The 20,358-nt window shown below is 34.3% G+C and overlaps 1 protein-coding gene across 7 annotated transcripts in view; it reads right to left on the minus strand.

Annotated features, from left to right (window-relative positions):
• Nucleotides 1-1,432: 1,432 nt before the first annotated feature.
• Nucleotides 1,433-20,358, minus strand: part of YTHDF3 (YTH N6-methyladenosine RNA binding protein F3) — a 37,668-nt gene continuing 18,742 nt past the window's right edge. For 2 of the 7 annotated variants that reach the window (XM_037133531.2, XM_053660905.1), the window contains exon 6: nt 16,817-18,077. In XM_037133531.2, the coding sequence (XP_036989426.2) occupies nt 18,048-18,077 (30 nt within the window). In that variant the 3' untranslated portion in view covers nt 16,817-18,047. Of the gene's footprint in view, nt 4,516-13,357; nt 13,403-16,816; nt 18,078-20,358 lie in introns of those variants that run through there. The other 5 variants (XM_053660908.1, XM_053660907.1, XR_008390766.1 and 2 more) reach the window with 4 other exon arrangements.

Genomic DNA, 20,358 nt, shown 5'->3' on the forward strand with positions numbered 1-20,358 from the left:
TATTCATTACCTACATTCTGAAAAATAAACAAAGGATATTACAAGTTATGCAAATATTACATTTACAAAATACAAAAATGTCATAGCCTTTCAAAACTGCAAAGAACCTGAGATGCATTCGATGCCAATCTTCTAGAATTTACTGAGCACTAACTACAAATGATTTGTTCAGCATCATTCTACCAGTTAGAAGTAAATGAAAGTCTGGTCTTTCTACTCCCAATCCTAAGATACCCCCTCACACAGTAATTCCATTGTGGTTACTGTTCTATCAGAAATATCCAATGTTTTAAAATGGTACACGAATATATGTCTGTGTATCCTACCTACCGTGTGTCTTTGTTCAGTGGAGCAGCTGCAAGGGATGGGGGACCCTACAGTGACACCAACTCTGCACCCGTTTTCCTTACATACTAAGCTTTACAGAAACAATTCATATTTACATGTAGTCCCAATGTTGCACAGGTAACAAATTATACATCAGACTCTGACTTTAGTGCACTAGTTATAAACTCTAGTTAAACCGCCACTCCTCTGTATCTCTCGCCTGTGATCTATAGGCAAGCTCTGCTTCCCACTATTGACCAAGAGGACTGAGGAAAGCATACATACACATGGAGGTTATGCAATGGCAAGTACTGTGATTTGAAAGCAAATCTTAAATTGGTCAGTTAAATTCTGACTGCAGGAATATTTTAGTTCCTGGACTAGAATTGCTAACTAAAGGCAGTATCCCTGATCAAGATAAAGCCAAGTCAGTAAGAAGCGGGGTCCCAACTAGAAATGGAAGTGTGCTGATGAGAGGCAAACCCTCTCATGATGTGACTAGTAACACGGAGGCTTCTGATAATGTGCAGTGTGGGACACTGGGGTGACTCTGTGAAACTCTGCTTCAGTCACAGGTCAACAGTGTTGCATGCACCTGGCAGGTTTTGACATCAGGAAACTATCATTTCTGGTTTTCCTCCCATCTGAACGAGTACCTTAGAGAACCCAGAAATAATCGGTGTACCATCCAGAGTCACCACGATCCTATTCACTAAGTTCTACCCCAGAGGACAATGTCCAGACTGCCAGAAAAGCATTGGTCCTTAGCACCAAGAACAGGGTGTCGGGGTTATTAGACAGCTGGTGGCACCACACCCTCCTGTTACCTGAAAATACACGGGCCTCTTTCTCTTTGGCTCTAAGTTTAGTATTAAGAGGATGTAATCCAATAAAATCACTTAAATGGATGAAGATTAGGATAAACTCTTATCCTCCCTTTCTTTAACTTCCCCACTCAATTTAAATGGCCAACTAAAACAAGTGACAGAATCTGTCTGTGCCTGAAAGACATGTCAGTCAAAAAATCCAGAAGAAGGTCGACCTTTATGCTGTGTTTCTAGCCAATAAACATATTTAGAAAGATAAAATGGAAAGAACACAGATATGAGTGAACAATTTTTATTGAAACCCTCAAAGATTAAAGAGGACCAAATGGTGAGTTTGGGTACCATAACAGAAAATCTCACCCAACTGTACCATCATTCACAGGAATGAACAAACCCAAACACGACAAAATTCAAATTCTCATGTAATTGCTACAAGTGAATGTAAATTAACTAATCATTTTATCATACCCTTTCTGTAATCACATGAAAAAGAAGGGAATTTACATGGCATAACAAAAGATATGCAAAACTTAATGGAAACACAATTCTCAATTTTCTCAAACTTACTTTTACAGGATGCACTTGAAATGATTAAATGACTTAAGCTGATTTTTTTTATTGCAAACTGTTTTAACATCAGCTTAACCTCCATGCATGGTATTCAAAAAGAACACAGCCTTTGAATTAGAAAGATCACTTAAGTTAAAATAAGGAATTAAGTATTGAAATGAGGAAAAGGCTGGGGTTTCTTTTGAAAGGAATCTTCAAGTACCAGTAAGTATAGAGAAAGAATACTAATTTTGGTTACATTTTTACCCTTACTGTTAAATATACAAACTATTATACCTTTCAAAATAAAATACCCACATAAGATAACTTTAATAAGAAACATTCAAACCAGATCTTGAAAAAACATTAAGCAAAAAATTTACTGGGCCAATCAGTCATGTCTTAATTTGTGATTATTCAAACATTTGATTAAGTGTTTCCTGCTGGAGAGCCCAGGTTCTCCCCCTTTTGGTTCCTACAGTTAAGAAACATTCAGTTAGTTGTGCTATTGAGACAACCTGTGATAATTTCACTTAGAGGAAAAAATATTTGCAACATACGTATTGACAGACCAAGGAGGAAGAGAAAGTAGGTGCTCTGAAAAAATCGTAAATGAAAAAAAACCCTACTGATTGTAAAGTTTTTATTTCCAAAGGAATGCTGCACCCATTTCACTTAATATTAGAAATCCAGGTAAAAGGCACTGGGATGTACTCCTCACAATGAACAGACTACTCGATTACACTTGACCTTTCTGAGTCTGCTGTGACGACTGGTCTGCCTGCCGAGTGCTGCTGTGACACTTTTCACAGAGAAACCAAAGGTAAATCAAACAAGTTTCAATCCATTTAAAATGTAACTAGTTTTATAAAAATATTCAGAGTTGCTAATAAAGCACCAAGAAAAAGAGAACCTCAGAGCCAGGACTCAGAGCCTTTCTGTGAGGTCACCCCTTGCAGTTTTCTCTAATAGGACCTCCAGAGTGACAACAGTCACCTTTGACACGTCCTACCTATATAATCTCAGGGCTGTAGAACGTTGCTGTGGTTACTATACCCAAATGCCAATTTTTATTATAAATAGTTAAGAGACATGTTACAAGATAAGATTTCATGGCTTACTCTTAAAAAGGTAAAATAGGTGCAACTTTCCTTTAAGAAAGTCTTTATTTTGTAATATACCTTTAATATTTTAATGTTCCCTTCAGTAAACACTGATGTAACTACAATGGAACTACCAAAGACCTGTGAAGTAGCTACGATTATCTACAAATACTGCATTTTATTTCACTTGAATACAGTATTTGTATATTTTAAGAAAATATTGTACAAAAAATTATATAAATGAAAGCCTCAAAGAAATACGTCACTAAATTTTTGAACCGATGTGATCAAAGATGTCAGTGAAAAGGTTTCTAACATGATGTAAACATAAATGGAGTAATGCAAAACACCACAGCATTCAAATCTACTGTATTGCTATTTTCACCCTTCTCATATCTTTCATCACAGCTTTCTCCTTTTGGAATAACATAAGGGACAGTACATGATCTTCACAACTGTATGCCATCAAATCGTTTAATACAGATGCTTGACACATTTAATTCATACAAAATCAATTTGCTTCAAGATACAAAATTAATGTTGATATGTAATTAATGAGAAAAATAAGATGTTAAAAAGATAACTATAAGAATACCCAGATATATGCTGTATTCCCATTTATATAGATCTGATCAGTAAAACATCAACACATTCACTTAGATACTGATTTAATCCATGAATCAAGGCCATATTTCCAAAGTATTTTAAGAATGCCAGGACACTGCAAAAGCTGGAGAAAATAGCTGAGGAACAGTATATGCTTGCTAAACAAGAACTATGTTTATTTAGCTAGTGAATACCTAGAGTAATAAATTTTTACTTCATGATAGCAATCAGGCTCGCAAACACCCAGAAACAGGAATTAAGGGTTTTACATGTAGTTATAAAGGTCATAAAAAGTCTGATTAGACTGAGGTACATTTACTCAAAATTTTGAGATTCATTAAGTGGTAGCAAACAAAATAATTCCTCAGACAAATGCACATTTTTCAGTATACATATTATTGGGGCAAGGGAGAAGAATGTGCATTAACTGGTGAAATCCACCAAGCTGCATATCAACATTCTGTTACACCAAACGGTTTAAAGACAAGGGTAATGTTCTAATATAATCTCGGATTATGTCTCATTTGGCTAAAATAGAGCTTAAGGTTGCTTTGCCATATTAAAAGTTTACTACAATAATTCTTCACATAAACATTTAGACTTGAACTCCAGGACTAAATATGGCATGATTATTTTGCTTTTAATCTGTCAAATAGCTAAAAATCGACAATTTAAAAACTACAACAAAGAAAAGTTGAAGCAGTGTGACTCTTACATCATTGAACCACTTCTAATGGTTAACTGTTAGTATTTAACAAATTCAAAGAGTTAATGAATCCTTGCATTCATTCAGTCTTCTGTGCCTTAGCTAGGATGCATAATTACAAAAGACAGCAGATACTGGTAAAAGCTTCAGGACAAAAAGTGCTTGACGAAGTTACAGTTCTCAAGTGTGTTTGGTGAGAGTATAAGGGCAGATGCGCTGATGAAAACCATTACAAGAGTCAATTCTGTGTTAAAGAGTCCAGAGATGTCACCTTAAGCAGAAAAAAGCTTTAATAACGTCTTCTTTGACTTATTAGGCATTTCCAGAGTCTACATCATTAGTGTTGTAATTCTAACAGGACATCTTCATATGGTTATTGTTTGTTTCTATTTCTCTCCTGAAAGAAAAAAAAATAATTTAACAAAATACCATCACTATATAAAGATTTAAATTATATTCACATATAATGTAAACCATCTCCATAAAAATTTCTTCAAATACTAATTCAAGTAATTAGTTAAAATTGATTTACTATTACCTATACACGCCATAGCAGGAAGATTACCACAAAACATTTTCAAAATAAAAAACTCCAAACTCTTATCTTGTGGACAGTAAAGGCCCTCTACATAACCCTATTTGCACACAGCATTTTGGTTAAGGTGAGATCACAATAATATCTTTTTAGCCTTTCAAAGACTTTCTGATAGTAAGGTATCGAAGAGACTAAAAGGAAGCTCTGTAGCAATTTCAAAACTATTGGCTCAGGTAGGTTAGGACAAAAGGGTAACTGTCAGTGTTAATAAAAAAAATACTTTGAATCATAAACTTCCTCTGATTTATCATATTCTCACATTCAGCATAACTTTCCATATCAAGAAACATTACAATTCCTTCTAAGAAAGTAGAAACACATTGAACAAAAGTTGAACTAAGTGATGTTTTCCAGTTTATTAACCAAATACGTTTACAGTAGCTACAAAACTTTTTAATTGAATGCATCCTATGGTTTGTTTGTACCATCTTGTTTTAGTGTGTAATTCAGTGGTCTCAAACTTTCCTAACATTCAGATTCACCTGGACAGCTTGTGGAAACAGTACTGGGCCCCCAAATCTGAAGCTGAGCCTGTGAGTTCGCAGTTCCAACGAGTTCAGAGGTGATCCTAATACTGCTGGTCCAAGAACCACACTCTAAAAACCACTTGTGTTTAACACAGTATGAGACTCTTTGTTTTCACTACTCCCATTTTATTTTTCATGTTCCATAATAAATAAGAATATACTTTAAAAATGGTCAAATTAGTTTCCTGTACTGAGACACCATCAGAAAATTAAGTTAGGACTTTAAGTTACTAAATTCCTTTCTTTTTTCATTTTAATATTATCCTAGAACGTGAGTAGCAGTATTTAATATAGAAAGCTAATAACTAAATGCCTGATTACGTAGCTACAAATAATATTATTTCATAGACACATAGTATCAGTGACATATTCTGAAACTAAATAAAACAACAAAAAGACAGAGCTGGCAATTAATGATGTTTCAAAAGGATAAGCAAAACCAAAAATCCAACAACATAAAGGAAAACAACAAAAAAACTTGGTACCAAGAAACTTAATCTAACTTTACAAAGGCTCTAAAACCTTAAAGAAAATGGCCTAACATAGAGTTTAGTTCTCAGAAGAAGAAAACAGATTTGTACGAGAAATTCCAAAGCCTGCTTTGAATAGCTAGATAAAAACCAGAATTACAGATGAAGCAAGAGGATGGCACAGAACACTGCTCATACTCCCCAAACAATGACTGATGGGCACCAGAGAAATTCATTAACTCCATGAAAAGGCCCAAAATCACAGAAACAAAGGCAACACTATTTAAGGATAAGTTAGACAAAAATAGAGGTTTAATTCCAGGGAGAAGATCATTTATAAAAATGAGGGTTATGTCTACTTAAATAAAAGAGATGCTGTTTCAGTTTGAACTATAATCAACTACATCAGTAAAATATACAGATTATAAAATACTGAAGACATCTATATGTGTAACACATAACCTCTAACTCAGTGAACAAAAAAAAAGATGAAAATGCAAAGAAACCTCTAACAAGACAGAAAAAGTTGGGGGGACGAGTGAGTCTGAAAGACCTACACTAATTTAGAAAGCACAAAATAAGATGGCAAAAATATACATTTACACCAAGCAGTCAAAAAATGTAGAATCATCAATGAAAACACAAAACAGCTCAGATTAAAAAAAAACCCTCTAAATCCAGTTACACATAATTTACAAGAAACTTAAAATATAAGAACACAGAAAAGTTAACAATAATAAAAGCAAACCAAAGACTGACACCACTGTATTACTGTAACACAAATGGATGTCAAGGTGAAAACTACTGCCGGAGATAAAATCACCACCACATACTGAGAGGAAGAGACATGTTTTTAAAACATAGAACAGTACTTAACTAAAATTACAACTTTACATATATCAAAAGTTGTCAGAATTACAAAGAAAACCTGAGTTTTCTAATTATAACAAGAGAATTTAATTTCACACATTTCTTAGTATTCAGTAGAGCAGACGGGTTAGTAAAAATACAGGTTAAATATACAGAATACAGGAAACAGCTAAGAATGACAGCACACACTGAACCACCAGAGAAAGAGACTATACACCAAAGACTCGGCATCATATATATCACATTTCTGACATAAATCTTAGAAGCAAAACAGATAATCCCAACCAAAAAACCTTACCCACATGTGGAAATTCTAAAACACACTAATAGTATGCTCCAAAAATCTTAAGAGAAATCTGAAACATTCTTACATCAGTACAATAATAAAAATGTTACATCTAAGTCCCTCCAATGCAACTTAAACATCTATACCTGTAGAATTTTTTAAAAAGCTGGAAAGCACTGAGCTCATCACCCATTTCAACATTAGAAAATGTGTAACAGTAAGTCCCCCTAAAATAGGAGGAATGAAAGAAGACGGCAGCAGAAAAACACAAAACAAAAAATGGAAAGAGAACCAAGGGACTAAAATTGAGAGCTGGAGTAGGAGAAAAAACCCAACAGTAGAAATAAATCTCTGGAAAAAATGAGTTAGAAAATTATGCATAAAAAACATCATGGAGACAGATACAGCTAAAAAATAAAAACCTAACTGCCCTGGCCAGTTGGCTCAGTTGGAGCATTGTCCTGTACACCAAAACGTAGTGGGTTTGACCCCTGGCCAGGCAACATACAGGAGGCAACTGATCTAATGTTTCTTTCTCTGTCTCTCTCAAATCAATTATCATATCCTTGGGTGAAAATTTAAAAAAAAAAAAAGAAAAGAAAAGTAAAGATGTAAAAATAAATAAAATTAAAATACTATTAATGCCAATATGCAGAAAAGTTTTAAACAAAATGGACTTCTTAAAAATACAATTTACCAAAAAAAAAATTAAAGAATAAGACTTATAACTAAAAAAGTTTAATCAACAATTATAAATCCACTCCAAACAAAAAGCCACCAGGGCTCATATAGTTTTACAGGTACATTTGATTAATTGTCCCAGAATTAATAATTAGGTAATTCTAAACTTACACCGGTTCCAAAAATTTTTTAAAAAGCAACTATTTCCTGATATATTTTGTTTGAGGTTAGCAATACTTTGATACTAACATTGTCAAGAAAAGCAGGAAAAAATAAAACAGTCCAGTCTCCCTCGTCACCAAGGACTTCTTACCAGCTGTTCTGTGGATAACAGAGTGTAGAAGAGCACAGTGGGGAGCGAGAAGGCCAGTAAGAAGGCTGGCACAGAAGTAGCAACGCTTACACTGGGGTGAAAATGCAGTTAGTGGAAGTGCATGGAACTGGGATACATTTTAACAGTGGAGTCAATGAAACTTATTGACAGACCGATTAAATATGGGTAAGAAAGAAAAGTATTAAGAACAAAGAGTGAGTCCAGTAGTCGTTCCCTAAACAACTGGAGGAACGATAGTACCCTCTATATGATAGCAACAGTTTGGGGTAGGCAAAGAAATGAGTTCTATTAAATTTAAGATACTTATTAGACAACTCAGTGAAGTTATCCAGCAGGCAACTGGATACATGAATCTAGAGGTAAGAGGAAAAGTCCAAGATGAATATATAAATTTGATAGTCTTTAAGTATAAAAATGTCCATCAACAAACCTTAAGTACTCTGGAAGTCTGTGGTCAATATCATGGCTTTTTAAAAAATTTTTATCTTCACCCAAAGACATATTTCCATAGCTTTTTAAAGGGTAGAGAGGGAAACACTGGTGTGAGAGAAGGCAATTGGTTGGCTGCCTTCTGAATTGGGGATCGAACCGGAATCCTGGGTATGTGCCCCGACTGGAAATCAAACCCATGACCTTTCAGTCTACAGGACAACACTACAATCCACTGAACCACACCAGCCAGGGCAATACTGCTGCTTCGTAGCAGGTGTATTACACAGCCAACTTCATAATTACACCTCTTGCTGTGTTGCTGGTAACACAGGGAGAACGGAAAGCTGACCTACACAAAAGGAGCCATAGTCCTGTATACCTAGTGAAGGACTAAGCCTCTACTGATGATTCAGAATTGGCACTTCAAACAGGTACAGGTCTTTGTGATACAGTTTCCAAAGTACTTCAGAGACCTCAATGTTTCTTTTAATAATGATTGACAATGCAATAAAGCAATTTGCAGAAGGACCATTTTTCATTAACAGAGCTAGGCCTAACAAAGACAAATTGAGATTTAAGTGCTTTTGATGAGTCTCTGGCATAATGCTTCTTCCTCACCCTAAGCTGAGCACTGGCACTGGAGACCAACATACGACCCAGAAACTGAAACTGGCCTGTCGAAGTAAACTCCAGAAGGAAGTTCACTTGCCAACCAACGTGTTTATTTTCTCTCTCTCTCTCTCTTTTTTTTTTTGACAGAGCTTATTAACGGGTGAGCAAACAAGAGCCAGAAAACAACATTTTCCTCTGTGCCTTCAGAGGGGCCAACAGCTTGCCCTTAACATTACAAATAAAACAACACATTCCTTTAATCCACAGTAGGTTTATCACCATTAGCAAAATTGCAGTTTTCATTAACCAGGACCTGGTCACAAATGAGCCACCAGGGAAAAGGTTAACTTGTGTTTCTAAGAAAACAAACCACAAGAAAGAAGATGAGAATAAGCACTCAAAACAATACAATGGAACTGCTAAAGGAGGAAGTGAAAATTTGGGGAGAAAACAACAGATGAAGCAAAAGCAGGCACTTGAGATCTAAATGTCACAAAAACAAAGACCTTAGCTTCTTTAGAAGTTACAACTGACATGTAACATGTCAAATTATAAATTTTAGTAGATAAATTAAAGGGAACAATGGTCACTGCCTCATTTGGGAAGTAGAATATTAGGTGCAAGAATCATGCCAAATTACAGAGCAGGGAAAAAAAGATGGAAATCACACATACACAAAAATTAGAGAACTGAAGAATAGATCAAAGACAAAATGAATATTCTAGAAGTAGAAAAAAGAACAAATGGAAGTGTGAAATAAAAAATTCACAAATTCCTTGACACACCTCCCTGCATAAGGTAGGGCTTAATTTTCTTCCTCTGGAGTGTGGGCTGGACATACTGACTGACTGCTTCAAAGAACAGAGTACGCAAAGAGGAAAAAAGACACTTACTTCAGAGAATCCAAGCAAACACAAACTGAACGAAGTAATCAAAGTTAGTATCACCAGCAGTAAGTTATGTATGATCAGATGAGAAAGATGAGTAACTTATGTGGTATTCTTCCCAAAACCCCAGCACCTCAGTCTGCACAAGGAAAGACAGATTGTCATAGCTTTAAGAAGACATGACAACTAAATGCAAAACTGCTGTTCCAAACCTTGGAACATTTACATAACTTCGTAAGTTATATAAATGTCTAATCACTCTGTCCTACACCTAAAACTAATACATGTCAACTAAAAAACTGTCTAAGTCTGTAGTTTAAACATTACTGTGCCAAAGTTAATTTCTTAGTTTGGGTAAGTGTACTACAATTATGTAACATGCTAATATTAGGAAAAACTATAAATATAGGACATGCAGAAACTCACTACATTCTTTGCAATAAAATTATTTAATAAAGTTTTTAAAAATCCTAATAAAGTTAGAAAAATACAACTCCCAAATATCATATTGCTGCAGAAATATGGAATATGTACACGTTCTACATGTATATGTTCTACAGGGTATGGTTATTTCAATGGCTGCCCTGAGTCTTTTTATTGTTAATGATATGTGTTAAATTCTGCCCAAGTTCAAACCAGTGAAGTATCAGATTATATATTTAAAGTTTAAAAGAGAAAGGTGTGCATGTCTCAAATAGATTAAGTCTATAGATGAACAAGTGACAAAAGTTAAAACATACAATAAATTCAATTCTTCAGGAAAATTAATGACTTACCAGAACTGAAATCTGCATAGGCTGGCTGACAGGATTGGAAAAATTCGTGCTAGAGAACAGAACAAGGGCTGTATCGGATGGATAAAACCTCTAGCTGTTCAAAAGCTACATATCTGTCCAGAGCCATTGAAGTGCTATATAAAATGCTGAGACAAGCACAGCATGCACTGTCCCAACAACATGATGGATCCTTTCGCATCGAGAGCAAAAGACAAAAATTGTAAAGAAAACAGACCAATTCAGCACTACAAAATTTAAACCAAAAAATAATCAAGGGAACAGACAACAATTATGCTTTGGAGGTTGTTTTTGGAAGAAGTCAACTCTTTCCACTTTGAACTTAGGCTTCCGTTTAATTGAGTGTCCCATTCCTGATCCTCAGCATGCTTTGAAAGATTCTAGTTCTTAAATGTGCATTTATAAAATAAAGTATTATTTCAAGTTTGAGAAAACAGATGTAGTCAAGTAATATATACTATCAACTAAAGATCAAATAGCCTCCAAAGGAACTATAAAATGCAATAGTTGGAAAGACGTTCCAACAGTGAAGAACGCGCACAGTCACCGCACGTTAGTCTGAGTGCTCCAGATGAGTAAGAATATGCTTGCAAAGGCTTAGGACTAACTCATGTTTTGAGCTGTGACTTAGTTTCTGCAAAATAATACCACTTAACACACTAATTCTTTTTAATGTGTAGTCTTATTTTGGTTTTAGAGTTTACACCTAATTTCATATTTAAGTAACGCTATATTAAAAATAAAATTGCAAGAAAAAAGCACAAAGATCAAAAAGAAATCAATGGTCTCTACTTGCAGACACAATTGTTAGGTACAAAATCCTAGATGTTCTATTAGGACTACTAGATTTATTAAGCGAATTTATCAAAATCACACGACACAGGACATTTCCATAAACCAACTGGGAAGTAAAACTGAAAATCCAGTTACAGTAATAATCAAAATATACTTAGCAATAAATTCAGCAGGACACATGCTGGCCCTCAACACCACACACTACAAAAATGAGAGAAATGTTTGTCTCTCCACACAGACTGAGTTTAAAAAAGGAGGGAGGCTGTTTATCTTTAGTAACTTTTAATGTTTATCTGTTGAATGAATAAGGGAACCCTGTAAATGGCACTATAGGTTGACTAGACATGTGCTAAAATTCCCAAGGGAAAAAAAGAAAAAACTGACCTGGGACCTGGTATACACACACAGGCGTTTGGAGCCAAAGCAAAGGAATCCATATATAATTCTATTTTAAAGAAAGATTTCTGGAGTGTTTACAATAAAATTAAAATGGTAAAATGATTACATTCCAGATTATTGTTCACAAGTGAAACTGTCTACTAGTTGCTTTTTATATCCTAGTTCTTTTATTATACATCTGATAATCTTATGTTGTTTCAATATTGACTGTCAAAAGTGTAAGATACTCAAGTTAACACACCTGTCAAGTTTTCCGCCAAGAGACAATGAAGTCAGTTTCACTCATAAATTAGACTGTAATATATAAACACAGTTCAGTGAAGTTCTGAGAAGTGTGTCATGAGGTGAACTTCTCATGGTATATCAGAGTGCATTTATACAAACCTAGATGGTATAGCCCAGTGGTCCCCAATCTTTCACGAGCAGAAAGAAAGCAGAATTCAGGTGGGGACTGCCAAAAGGCAGAGCTCAGGTGAGTTTCCCTCCTGGCCCAGTTCCCAACAGACCACAGACTGGTACCATCCAGGGACCAAGGGTAGAGGAGCCCTGACATATAGCCTACTATACACCTAAGCTATGTGGTATATAACCTACTGCTCCTAGGCTACAAACCTGTTCAGCACATTACTGTATTGAACACTGCAGGCAATTATTACACAAGGGTGTATATTTGTATATCTAAACACAGAAAAGGTATTTGATATAAAAGGTAAAAGATGGTATACCTATGCAGGGCACTTACTATGAATGGAACTTGCTCTGGGCGAGTCAGTGAGTGAGCAGTAAGTGAACGTGAAGGTCTAGGGTATTACTATATACTACTGTGGACACTATAATAAGCACCTTCTCACAAGCCCTCCCCCTGCTTCCTCTGACAAAGCCAGAAATTAAAACACTGAGGCTGTCTACACTGCTCCATGAACAGGGGATATGGACTGGACTGATTAGCAATATCAAGAAATCAAGTAAAGCATACATCACCATAATTGTGACCATCAGGAGGAAGTGAAAGGTGGTCTAAGGATTAACAAGAAATCAAGATGCAGAGATAAAGGAACACAGGGGATTGCCATGGCAATGTGGTTCTGGGTACTGTATGCTAGAGGAATGGTCACATTAAGGAACAAGCTTTGTGGTATTCATAAAAAAGAGGGGAGGAGGTGTCTAACATGGAAAGGGCATAGAACTAAGAACTCAACAGCCTGACTTCGGAAATTTGTTTTTGGTTCCACTGACTGTGGCACAAAGGGGTTTCTCTAGAACTAAACTGATGTTAAAAATAAAATTTACCTATGCTTTACATCATTACAGTCTCAAAAGACTTCCCAAGACTGAGGACGAGCTGGCTCCACACTACAGGTAATGCAGGTGTGCTACTATGACCTCCTGACAGCACTGTATACGTGCAGTCCACTGCTGATCGAAACACATGCACATGACTGGCTAGGAAATTTCTAATTAAGAACTGTATGTCAAACTTCTAACAAACTATTAGTGGGGAAGATAATTCAATAATGTAAATTTCTTCCTGAAACAAAACTATTTCATATTACTTACAGTTAAATATATACGTATGTTCCTGGAGTGATCATGTATTGTCTGCTGAAGAAAAATAAATGAAATAATTGAAACACCATCAGTTTAATGACTGTTCATACCACTGTAGGTATGAAATATCTCCCAAAGATATATAATTAATCCAGTAAACTACTGGTAGTTCATTTACTAAAACCCTCACAAAACTCTTTATCAACACTGGAACATAAGGCAGGTACCATTAACTCTCCTATGGGGCAACAAAATTAATCTGAGAAAAGAAAAGAGAAACAACATTATAAAATGTTAATTGAAGCACCTCCTCTTTTCCCATACCTGGCTTATCAAAAATATTTACCAAGTTCAGAATACACTACCACTGCAATAAAAATGACATTATCTGGACTACTTAAAATATCACTCAATGTATTATCAAAGCTCACTTAAACATGTAATAAAAAAGTTAATGGTTTCAAGTGAGAGACATCCTGGACCAAAACCTATTTTCCAGAAAAACATTTTTCAAAGTTTACAATAAAGATCAAAGGAAAAGCAAGATTTATATACTGAATTTGTTTCTGTATGTCATAATCAATTCATTAACTGAGAACCACAACCATAGAGAAGTTTACCAAAGGGCAATCGAATAAAGACTTCCACCTAAGAACTACAAGGATTAGCAGGAAAGCATTACACTGCATTACACTGCATTTCTCAAGCATTACTTGAGAAAAAAGGAAGTACACATGGTCTCTAACAATGGTTTGAGTTATAATTTTTTGACTTTACAAAGATAAAAAAGCAATATGCATACTAAATTATACTAATATTTATTATTATAAAATAGGCTTTGCTTTAGATAATTCTGCCCAACTCTAGGCTAACATTAAGTGTTTGAGCACACTTAAGGTAGGCAGGCTATGATTTTGTGTAGGTTAGGTGTATTGAATGCATTTGCAACTTACAGTACTTTTAACTGGGATAAAACCCCACTGTAAGTCAAGGAACATCTGTACATACAGAACTGTTGCCACAGGTATAATTATTGTTGAAGTAATTTCTTATACATCAACTAAAACTTGGTAAGTTTGAGATAGACCTAATATCATCTCATCTCAGAATCAAAGTTATTACAATTATGAAAAAAATTCTATCAGGTGCCAAAATTTACTCTTTGGAAATACCCAACAACACAAAATCACATATATGACCAATATACCTAGAATACTCTAGAATTAAAACTAATAGAGATGTTATTGTAATTATGCCTCTTCCTCTCTTTCTGACAAAACAGGTATAGGTAAATGCCGTATTTTAGAAGTTCATCTCAAAATTACAGGCAACTGGAAACTTTATTCCTATATAAAATTAAAAGAGCTAAAAATTTCACCTCAGATTCTGTTTTCTGATTAATAAGAATTCATGAAAATCAAATAATATAGTAGGATCTAAATGACTCATTCAGTACAACAGAAAGTGCAATTTCAGAGAAATGATAATTAGTCAAAAGTAGAATCTAATGCTATCTCAATGACTTAAATTTACAATGGACAAATATACCCAGCACATTATCAGTTCTTTGTTTTTCCTTCATTTTCCAATTACACCAGCTTTATCATCAGACACAATACAACATAAACATCAAGTTGAGGTTAAAAAAAGCCCCCCCACCCCCCACCAGCCCTTTCTACTTTAAGTTCCTGTGACGAGTTGCCACTGACTTTAAGTCATACTAACACATAAATTTCTTGATTTAACAATTCAGACACTATCAATTCCCACTGTAGATATGAGCAATTTATCAGCTGAATGTTTTATTCTCCTCTTCCTCCTCTCTACATTAGAAGCCATACTTAGTTGTAATGACTGTGCTTATGACTTTAATTAATATGCTTAAGGCACAACTGCTTCTATCTAAAGAGATACATCTCTATAAACAATTACCTGTTACCTTCAGAACGATGAGAAAGTTAGTGCATTAATTTACCATTCCTCACATCTTTCCTTCCTGCTCTCATAACATTTTATCTACCTGTAATTAAATCTCTATTGTCCATTTCTACCAATGGAAACACCATTTATTTAACTTGAATGATCAAGTACACAGTTGCTAAATAAAGTACAGTAACTAAACCAATAAAGGAAAATTCTATGACATTCAAACTTCCCCCTAAAAAACATTTTTCTAAGCTTTTACTCATTTAACAAATGTTTATGAAACACCTATTATGTGCCGAGCATTAGGTTCTAGGGCTTCACCAGAAAAAAAAAAAAGCAAGTCTTGCTCTCATAGAGATAGCTTATGGTCCAATGAGAAGATTAGACATTTTTCTTTTAAGCTTCCTTCACATCTCCAAGATCAGTGGTTCCCAAGTGGGAAGCTCATTTCATGTCAAGCTTCAAAGACCACAGTGCCTTTTAACAGAAAGAACGGAGATGCTTACGGTATTGATACACGCTACATTCACAAGAAAGACCGTCTGATGCAAAATGCACACCTGGTGTCGCCATTGAGAAATTTGTTTGTTCTAGTATAATCAGCTACCAGGTCTTATCTTTCCTGAATTTCTTTTTCACTCTGTTGAAATAGCTCAAGTAACTTTCTCATAAAAGGCCTCTGGCTAAGCTCTTATACATCTGAAATTTTTATTTTGCACTGCCCTCAATCACAGAATTTGACACTCATCTTTAACAATGTAATGTACTCCCCCTCCCCTCTGCTCCAAAAGAGATTTTACATGTGAGTATCCAGAGTTGTAGATGTGAATTCATTCCCATGATAGTCTGATTCTTTCTTTCTATTGCTCCACATTTTTAAATTTCATTGGTTCAAAATTCTGGATCATCAACCAGATCTAAAACATGAACATCTTTATTAATCTGCTTGCTCACTGCTTTTTTATTTTGAGAATCACAGTTCTCACTTCCAAGAATATTTTCTAGCTTTCTTTTCCTTTTCTCCCTAGGAAAAGGGAGAAGCTTTCTCTTTTCCTTTTACATATGAATTCTCCCTAAAATCAAATCAAATTCTGTTCTGTACTTTAAATTAACTTCTGCTCTCTAAATTAAGTATTTTAGTGGGTTTATCATGGTTGTTCTTTCAACAAGCTTGATAAGCTCTTTTATCAAACATATCAAAACTATGTGTTCAAATCTAAATGTGAAGAGCCACTCAAATACTACAAAAACAGATATGGAAGTTTCACCTGTTCCCTTCACTACAAAACAGCCCGACTTTGTAAGTTTTATATAACAAGACAGGATATGTCTGGTGGGCTCCCCCACAGGGTGCTTTCCTGGCAAGGCAAGCTGGGGAATTCCTTTATTGCCCAAGTAACCAGAACAAAAAAGAAAAGGAAAAGTCAATAGAAGACTCAGCAATGACAAGACAGAATTAGCTTTTTAACATCCTCATCTATCACAAGTAAGCTCAAGAATTTATAAAGAAAAACATGAACACAGTAAAAAAAAAAAAAGTGAGAAAACTACAGTTAACCTTAATGTAAAATGCTAAAGTACAAAACTTCTAAAAAAACACATAGGAAATAAATCTCCCCAAATTTGAGGAAGGCAATTATTTGAAGTCAGATTAGTATAAGCCTTCTAAAACTGTTATTATTCAAAACTGTTTTAGCTATTCTAGGTCCTACACCTGATCTTAGCTTGGAACCAAAACAAACAAACAAACAATGAAAAAAACAGCTTACAGGACATTGTGGATCAGCTAACAGAACATATACACTATACTTTTGGGGGGTAAAGAGCCATGATGTATAAAATTCTCACACTGTTAAAAAAATAATCATAAAGCAAACAAGGAAGAATGTAAACAAGTGAACCCGGATAAGAGGCACACTAGTATTTTACATACTATCTTTATTCTTAAAAATAAATTATAAATTATATCCAGATAAAAAGATTAAAAACAGAGATTCACTCACACTGCTGCATGTCACTATAGTTCAATCATTCTACCATACTACTATAATGTGTTTTGACCACTTTCCTGCTGACAAAGACACTTTGGTTGTTCCTTTTTTTAAAAAACCATTATTGCCTGTGCTTTTAAGAACATTCTTGTTTGTTTGTCTTCTAGGGTACATGGAAAGTTTTTCTTAGTTATCTATCCTAAAGGAAAACTGCTGAATTACAGCATATATGAAACATCCAGCTTCATAAGAATACACAAAAATGCTTCCACACATGGCTTTGTTAATTCAACATTCCCATCTGCTATCTTATAAACAACTGTGTTAATCTGAAGTCTTCCAATACTACTTGATACTAACAAATTTCTTAATGTTGCCAAATAAATGAATATAAAATATTTTTTCATTAGAGTCTTGACTTCCATTTTTCTAATTATTATTAAGACTGAGTATCTTTTTATATACACGTATCGGCCATTTTTGTTTCTTCTCATGAAATGACTAGCCATGTATCTCTTGGCCCACTTTTCAACTAGATTATCTTTATCTTAAACTGACTTATAGAAGTTCTTCATTCTTTTTATTCTTGAACCAATCTTTGGTCACTTGTGTTTGAATTTTTCCCAGTTCCTAATGTCTTTAAAGAATCTTTTGATGAACAGATTTTGATGTAGTTAAATTTGATCAATCTATTCTTCTATGATTAGTGTTGTTTTATGCCTTGTTTAGGAAACCTTCTTTACCCAAGATCTGAAGAACATGCATCTGAGAGAATGTAATCTTCACATACCGGAAGCTTTAAGGAATTTCAGCTGCAATTAAGACCAAAGGGGTCATGTTAAAAGAGAAGGCTAAAAAATAACTTTTTATTTAAAAAATTAAAAAGCATAACAAGTAAAGAGAATCCTACCAAAACACCACTAATTTGTCCTTTAGATAGTGCCAAAGGGAATCTAGAATACATACCTTTCCTTCATCACTGGGATATCAAGAGTATTTTAAAAGCAGTTTTGCTGGAAAGCCAAAGTCCAAGTATACTAAAAATATACGAATAAAAATTTACAAATTCTACATGGACAAGAGGTTAACAGCCCAAGGAAGGAAACTGGGTAAAGACACATGATAGATAACCCAAGTGTTTTAAAATGCATGGAAAACTTTCCTGATATGGTGGTTTCAAACTCAAAAGAACGTCAAATTTTGCCTTCCAGCTTATCCATTGTGCTGGTTTTCCCTGCATAGGCTGATGAATTGCTTATCTTGGTGAAGTCACTTACATCATGCCTCTCCCATCTTATACAACTAACACCAAGCATTAAAGTGCAAAACAAACAAATACCAAGACCAACAAAAGAAAACAAAACAAAACATAACACCCGCACTACTTTGGGGCAAATATCTGACCTGGATGACCAATCCTCTTCTTTGTTCAATGATAAGAGGGAGGAGAGGAAAAAAGCCAAAATGAGTTAAAAGGATACTAACAAAACTATCATGAATCCAGGTGATGGCTGCCAGATATTAGACTTGGGGAAAGAATGTAAACACAAAGGCATAGTACAAGAAAGTTTTGAAAGAATAATGGAACTACTCTCTATCCTGGTTGTGGTGGTTATACAAATATACAAATGTGTTAAAATTCACAGAACTGTACAGGAACTACTCTATATCCTGATTGTGGTTATTACACAAATACAAATGTGTTATATTTCACAGAACTGCACACACCAAAAATAGTAATTTTTACCCTATGATTAAAAAATTTTTAAAGATTTATATACAAATATTTATAGAAGCTTTATTTACATTTTTCAAAAAACTGGAAACAATCCAGGTGTCCTTCAAAGAACTGATGAATAAACTAGTAAATCCATATAATGAAATAGTACTTAGTGATAGTTAAAAGGAACAAAGAACTGATATACAAAAAATCAAATAAATTGAAGAGACATCATGCTGAGTGAAAGAAGCCAGTCTTAAAAGATTACACACTGTAATTTCATTCCTCTGACATTATAGAAAATGCCTTCTAGAGACACGACAGATCAGTGAATTAGGGGAAGGGGGAAGGGGACTGGACTACAAAGCAGCATCAAAAGGAAATTAACAATTTTACTATATGTAAATGTAATAAAAGAAACAAGTTAAAAAGAATATGAAAGAGAAAGAAGTTTCTAAAAGTGATTATTATAGGAAACAAAAACAAGCTGTGAACAGTCATCTTTGTGCCCCCCCCAAATCAAATGGACTCTGAATCAAGGGATTCAGTTAAGAAAACCACCAACAGATGTAAATGGGAGCTAGAGTGATAATATAAACAAACATGTCACACTGTAGAATTCAAAACCTCACAAATCACAGAATACAAAGAAAATTACATCAATACCATGGAAATTCAAATTTAAGAAATTCTCCAAATGCAGAAAATAATAAAGAACCAATGACACTGAAGGACAAAGATTCAACATATTTTCATATTAGAAAAACTAAAACAAAAATAAAATCCTGGAGTATAGACAAAGAATTAAAGAAAATTTTAACAGAGACTCATATTGGACACATTCTACATACAGGTCTACATTGCAAGAATAAAGAAAAATCTTTTATGAACACAAACAGAAACAGCTATTTCAAAAGAAAGAAAACTTAGGCTGGCCTCAGACATCTCCATTATAAAAAACTATAAATATACTTATGTATATAATAGAAATACAAAACTATAAAGCCAAGACTAAATAAAAAGACTGTGACCCCAAAATTCTATAGCCAAGTAAACTGTTGTTCACATACCATGGCTAAAGAAAGATTTCTATTTTTTTTTTGTGCTAAGGGCTTAATAAATATATTACCAAATTATTCTTCCTAAAAAAAAGTAAGTTAAATTAAGATTCAAAATAAATACGCGAAAAGTGGATTAGACATAAAAAGACTGGCAGTAAACAAGCAATTTAAATATCAAATTTTAAACTTTAAATCACTGTTGAATGTATGATTACAAAACAGTAATGTAATGGTCACAATTACTAAAACAATTATATAATTAAAAAATAAGATTAGGATTAAATTTTTACATTGGGTGGAGAAGAAATGTGG

This window comes from Artibeus jamaicensis, unplaced genomic scaffold, assembly GCF_021234435.1.
Source record: "Artibeus jamaicensis isolate MK-2021 breed Jamaican fruit bat unplaced genomic scaffold, CSHL_Jam_final scaffold_916, whole genome shotgun sequence".
Taxonomy (NCBI): Eukaryota; Metazoa; Chordata; class Mammalia; order Chiroptera; family Phyllostomidae; genus Artibeus; species Artibeus jamaicensis.